Source organism: Cryptotermes secundus, unplaced genomic scaffold, assembly GCF_002891405.2.
Source record: "Cryptotermes secundus unplaced genomic scaffold, Csec_1.0 scaffold79, whole genome shotgun sequence".
NCBI classification, from domain to species: domain Eukaryota; kingdom Metazoa; phylum Arthropoda; class Insecta; order Blattodea; family Kalotermitidae; genus Cryptotermes; species Cryptotermes secundus.
The window spans coordinates 3,878,091-3,884,890 of NW_019741974.1; the positions used below are offsets into that span (position 1 = coordinate 3,878,091).

The following is a 6,800-nucleotide window of genomic DNA, read 5'->3' on the forward strand; positions in this document are numbered from 1 at the left end:
AGCAGCAGCAGCAGCAGCAGTAGCAGTAGCAGTAGCAGTAGCAGTAGCAGTAGCAGTAGTAGTAGTAGTAGTAGTAGTAGTAGTAGTAAGTGGTTTGCTCTTTCGAAATCTTTATACACTTCCGAAAACCTAAAATCCTACTAAAACATTTCTGTAGTGTTACGTAGCCTACACACAGAGTAGACTTAACAGTTGTTTCAGAGTCTTGTCCTGTCTGTTCGAGCACACTAGACTATCCTCTGCTGTATCGCAGGATGTGATAGTTGTACTTTTATCTCCAATGGGCAGAGCCTTCCTTGCTTGTCTAAGCAAGAAATTATTCTCTTTTATGGAAAACGAAGGTTCATTTTCATGTTCATGAGAGTCTGTCATTGGTTCTAAACCTCAGACTTATTAACCCCGTCCTCATAATTACACTTCACTTGTTGAAGACGCATGTTACTCCTTTCTCCCCTCTATGCCTGTATCCTACATATGGTATCTTCTCTTTAGATTGCCGCTCCAAATTCTGCGTGCATTTCTCATCTACTGCATATATACTGCGCTCACACTCCTTGGGTTAAAATTCTACGTATATTTAATTAAACCTCACACTACATACCTGTAGCCAGTGGCTTCGCCTTATGGAAGAATAGACTCCGATTCAGCAAGAAATTCCAGTAGCGCGGTAAGGCGTGGAGGGATCCTAACGTGAGATTATTAATCTGAGTTAAGTTACAAGGAATTATTGTGGCATTTTAAACATCGGCTTTGTAAGCATTTCGGTTAATATATTCTACATCAGAACTTGCCATAAAGATAAGCAAAGAAACATGAGACATTAAAGAGAAGGGTAGCAATTTAAACAATAAATAAATGACCAGCTTTTTCCTCGTTTCAAAATAACGGTCCGTGAGTAAAAGGTGGCCCGCATCACGGAGTAATGAGCAAGGGAAATGTTGACAGCAGTAAAGTCACGTGGGCGGGCTGCAGGACGTATGTATATTTTCGAGTACAGATTATATCGGTGAATAATTCCTAGGCTGTGTTCACGGAGAGCAGTGCTTCTGCCATGACTCAATCAACTATCATCAGTGAAAACATGTGTCCTATCTCCCCCTCGGAGCCAACTAAGTTAATACCTCCTTTAGAAAGGGTCATGAGATCTGCTGGACCACTGATTCCGGACCTTTTATCGTTCTCGAAAGCTTACTGTCGTATTCATATCATTACGTCACTAGACACTCCAGTTGGTGTCATCATACGCGTTCCTTTATGTTCCACTTTAATATTATTCTCCCCTCTATACATAGTCCCACAATTGGACGAGTTCCATTAAGGTTTTCCCACCAAAATTTAGTATGCATTTCTCTTCTCCTCCATGCATACTTAGAATATTTAAGTTCCTTTCAAAAAGGTGAATATGAATGATGAATTCGGAAGGACAAGGAGGGAAGTGATTGTCGCCTATTAAAACGTGCCATCTAGATATTTTTGTAATTAATGATAACCAGACCGAACTTCAGTCACGTTAACCTGTTCCTGGACGGAGACGGGAACCCAGTATTTTTCGAATACGAAGTGGGGGTACAAATGTTATGTTTCCGGGCATTATCCATTGTCCTGTTTTCATTTTAAACACAGCGCTTCGGAGACTGGATTCTGTCTCTGTCTTCAAGTTAAACCTACTCAGTTGGGCCCAATCGATCCGGCTACTCCCTCTCTCCTAAGACAGTGACTGAGTAGGTTTTACCTGAAGACGGAGACAGACTCCAGTTTCGAAATATATATAGGATGGTGTTTAGATAAAGACAAGACGACGGATAATGTCCAGAAGCATAATATTTGGCCCATATGTACCGTCGCCAGAAACTTTTAGACCTTATTTACGAAGTGTGGTTTTTTAATCAATACATCTCAGCTGTTGTGGACATGACTCATATAGGCTCAGCTGTTCCGTCACGCTATGAAATGTAGTTTCCAACTTGCATTCTTCAATATCTCGTCATAGCGTCAAATCCTTCAGTAATATGTGACGTTCACTATTAACTTGCTATAATAGTAATGTCCTCCGGTCTAGAAAACAGAGATTAACAGCCGTGGGAATCCGTCGCGCTGACCACGCGACACCCTCTGTCCTCAAAAGTTGGCACTAACTTCACCGACAAGCGGCGGTCGCTCGATCGGTATAGTTCGTTTGCGGACTAAAGGCTACTTCAATGAATCCCATTACCACACCTTACCCCGTCTAACAGTCACGCGCTGCATGTGACAAATACCTTTCTCATTATCACATAAGAAGTAGTAATTTTCAAGAGCTTACCGAATGTGACAATCCCATCATACAGGCCAGATAACACTGGAAAGAGAAAGTTACTTAATTAGAACATGCTTATCAGTATGTCGGGAATATTGTTGCAAGACAGATTTTGTTTAAATAAAGATACGTTCATTTGTAAGAAACCACAGCAGCAGGAATTTGAAAACCAGGCTTGTCCTCAACCAAATACGAGCATAAATAACGTAATTCACTTGCTTCAACAATTCTGTAACCAAAGAATCGTCACTATGGTACAGAGTCCCACTTGAGAAACTGGTCAAGAAATTCCTCGCTCTATGTTCAAAAAAGAAGCCCACCTCTGGTCCTGTCCTGCACCACATAAATAAAGTAGGCCCCTACATTCTCATACCCTGTTTCTTTCGGAATAATTTAGTGTTCTCTTCCAGTATTAACATAAGTTCCCAAGTGCTCCTTTCTCAGGTTTCCCGAGTAAAGTTTTGTGTCTATAGTTCTTATCTTTCCTACGCTCATCTCATCCTCCTTGCTTTGGTCAAACAAATATTAAAGATATCTCTGTGACAGGCCGTGGAAGCTCACGGGGTTGTGAGACGTCGAGGTTCCCACATTTGCTAGACAATCGGCTTACAGATGGCAGTGAAATTGTCAGTCTCAAGCGATGGCCGCCTCTTAAACCCCAGGAAGATTCCTGGTACTCAGTTCTGTTAGAGGCTGAGTCTACCCCAGGGCCATAGTGCGGCTGGAAGGATTAGGTAAATTGAAAAATCCAGTGACTTCATCAGGAATCGAACCCACGGCTTTCATGGCTTGTAGTATAGTGCCTCGTACGTTACCGCCTGCCCCAAACAAATATATAATAATTATAATAACTTATTAAGAGTACAAATTATAGTGCTCCTCACTGTTTTCCCTAAACTTTTTTATTTCTCCGCTTCTAGTTCTAAATATTCTCATCGGAATTTGGTTTTAGATAACCCGCAATCGATTTCTTTCCCTTAGGAAGAGATGCCAAATTTCACCCAATACGACTGAAACTGTTTACTATAGTAATGAATGTATAAGGGGTGGGCCTTCTCGGCCCTTGCAACCTACAGTGGTCTCTTGTGCTTAGTGACTGAAACTGTAAGAAAACATGTAGTCGTCTGTAGGTTTATTGTCACTTCTGTCTCCCCTCACGTGCAGTTATATATATATATATAATACGTTCCTACTGACTACTTTAGGCACATTAATCCATAAAATATGGCCGGTAATACTAGCAGACAGTGTCCATGCCACAGTTCAGAAGGTTTTTTGCCGAATTCCCACCGAAAGGGCTGACATCGATCCCAGTTCAGATCATATGGGATTTATGGTTTACTATGTGAGGCTTCGGTAAATTTTCTCTGAGTACTTCGGTTTCTCCTACCAATTCTCATTCCACCGACTGCTCCACACTCATCATCTCTCATCCGGGACTTATATAATAGGCCAATTAGTGGATGACGTACCAAGTGGACTCAGTCACAGCCCAACCTAAGAAATTAAATTAAAATATTGGCAGGCACGGACCGCTTTGTAACGCCCAGAAGTCCCCGATAAAGTGTCTTCTGGTATCGCAGGGCAAATATGGTGCTTGCTTTTACCAAACAGAACTGTCGTAATTCCGGCGAAGTGGTTGGTGTGGAGAATTCACTCCATATAAGATTCTCGAAGTATTACATATATAAAGCCATTAATCTTCTATCAGTACAGGAGATTTTAACCTTGCTAGTAACAAAACACAAATATTATTCACTTCTATACACTTTCCATTTTCACAATCTGCAGTCTTTCGCTAAGATCTGTCTTAATCTTGTCCTTCCTCTTTCCTCTCCTCAGTCTCCGAGGTAGTTGATTTCTGAGAAATCTGCCCTCAAAACACTAAATTCATTTTTATCTCTTTCATTCCAGCTATATATGCAGCCAATCATAATATCCTGTGTTTAACTGTTCTCACACTATTTAGTGCCCCGTACAAATCATGAATAACATTAATCGTTCTACTTTCAAACGTTTTCCTGAGTTAAAAAGTAATATAAAGATTATGAAATGTTGTTGTTTACCTTCAATTCTCTGTCATCGCCAAACCTTCCTTCTGAAGCAGCTTCTATGGACTCTGAAACAAATGAACGTAAAGCACCTTTACGTCACGACAATGCGACAACTTTCTTTCAGATCAGTGGAGTGCATGAGAAAACCTCCTGACTGGAGGGCCTGAATATGGCCTCCAAGATCACGCCTTCATAAATGCATATTGGTATATTTAACATTTCATATAGCCTCGAACGAAATGGCATGTAGGTCAAAATCTGAAGGCAATGATCAGGCCGTGTTTCAAAAAATTCTGCCAGAGATCCTTCGAGGATAATGAAGGCGACGAACAAAAGTTCAGCCATATGATTAAGAAACTGCAGTGGCGTTGCTTCGTGTGTTTGTGATGGCGGTACATAACGTGGATCGAAGTTTTCTCGGGTACACGAATATGTGGATATACTCACCCATTCACTCATGAGGCTGAGCCCTCCTGGAGAAGCTGCCAATTGTGCAGCTACTCAAGAACTTCCCAGCATCTTATGGAACCCGAGGGTTCATTATCGGTTTCGCAACAACCTTCTACTCGTCCCTATCCTGAGCCAGATCAATCCATTCCATACCATCCCATTCTATCTCTCTAAGATCCATCTTAATATTACGTGTATATTGGTCTTCCCAGTGCTCTCTTTCCTTCTGGCTTCCCCACCAATGTCACATATGCATTTCTATTCTCCCTCATTCGTGCTACATGCCCTGCCCACCTCAACCTCCTTGACTTGATCATTCTAAATATACTTGGAGAAGAGTACAAGTTACGAAGCTCTTCATTATGCAGGTTTCTCCAACCTCCTGTCACTTCATCTCTCTTCGGTCCAAATATTCTCCTCAACACCTTGTTCTCAAACACCCTCAGTCTGTGTTCCTCCCTTACTGTCAGAGACCAAGTTTCACACCCATACAGAACCACAGGCAAAATTATAGTTTTGTATCGAATATGAGGATATAAGTGAATAGAATTAAGAGGAGACTGAAGAAAACTTCACGTTGAGGAACTTATTGTATATCAACTCTCAAAATAATGTTATTAAGGCGATAAAGTTGAGAGAGAGAGAGCGCGAGATAGAGGGGGTAAGTAGCAGTTAATAAAAACATGAAAACACTTTGAACACTTTTCTTGGAAAACCTAAAGAGAATAGAATATTTGAGAGGCCTAGACAAAGATGGAAGGGCAGTATTCCATTAAATTTATCTTCTACAAAAGAATGTGTAAAGTTTTTGACTGGATACAACTGGTTCAGAAAAGGTTGGGGGAATATATTCCAATTAACCCAGCAGTGAATCATTGGGTTTCATAAAAGTCATGACATTTCTGGCCATCTGGGCGACAGCCAGCCCCTCAAGATGAGCTTTGCTCCAAGGAAGTAGTTCTTTAAACTGGATCACGATAGCAGTGAATTTCACCATTATCGTAATCCTCAGAATGACATTAGCTGCTTCTTGGCTCCATGATATTGCATTGAGAAACGCGGAAACTAGAAGATCGAATTTACGAACCGTTTGATCTCAGAATCTTCCTGCCATGCAGCAAGGAAGCGTAGCAATTAGCTTCGTCATGCTTGTCAATCGTTCTCTGAATTTTTATAATTGGGGAACTTCATTAAATTTGTCAGATCATCGCGACAACTTGTTAAAATCAGACTATAGTAACAGATATTTTACAGTAATACCTGTGTGCTATTCCTCCTGCTACTAACTACATGACAAAGGGCCGCGCCATAGCTCAAGCCGCTAGTCGCTGGCTTCCCATCGCGGCGGCCCGGGTTCGATTCAGGTTCTGGTCAATAGGGATTTGTGGTGGACAAAGTGGTGCTGGGTCAGGTTTTCTCCGAGTATTTCGGTTTCCCCTACCAATCTTCATTCCACCAATTGCTCCACAATCACCCTCACCTATCATCTGGGGCTGGTACAATAGGCCAGAAGTGGCCGCAGTACAAGGGACTTAGTCCCATCCCACTAGCAATAAAAAAAAAAACTGCATGACAAACTGACAATAACGAGCTGTACCTTCGGGGCTGGTATAGATGACAGTGATGTCACGTTTCATAGGCTAATGAACATGTTTGAATGAATTTATCGGGCTAGTGGCTGAACATGCCAATCACAGTGACCGCACGGTGACTGTCTTCGTTCGCTCGAACGCTGAGATCGTGGGTTGGAATCCCACTCAAGACATGGTTGTCTGTGTGTGTTTATTCTGTTTTTGTGTTCTTCTGCGTGTAGGTAGCGGCTTTACGACGGACTGATCCCCCACCCAAGGGGTCCTACCGACTGTCTATAGGATTAAGAAAGAGAAATAGCGGCCAAGGTCCAACAAAACGACTGTAGAGCCATAGATAGATAGGTATATAGATAGATAGATAGATAGATAGATAGATAGATAGATAGATAGATAGATAGATAGATAGAT

General features: G+C 41.7%; 1 protein-coding gene across 1 annotated transcript in view; it reads right to left on the minus strand.

Annotated features, from left to right (window-relative positions):
• LOC111872817 (general odorant-binding protein 72) overlaps window positions 1-6,800 on the minus strand; it is a 16,839-nt gene that overhangs the window by 4,910 nt on the left and 5,129 nt on the right. Inside the window, exons 3-4 of the mRNA XM_023867006.1 lie at window positions 4,363-4,415; window positions 2,303-2,338 (exon numbers count right to left, since the gene is read on the minus strand). Coding sequence (XP_023722774.1) covers window positions 2,303-2,338; window positions 4,363-4,415 — 89 coding nt within the window. The remainder of the gene's footprint in view (window positions 1-2,302; window positions 2,339-4,362; window positions 4,416-6,800) is intronic.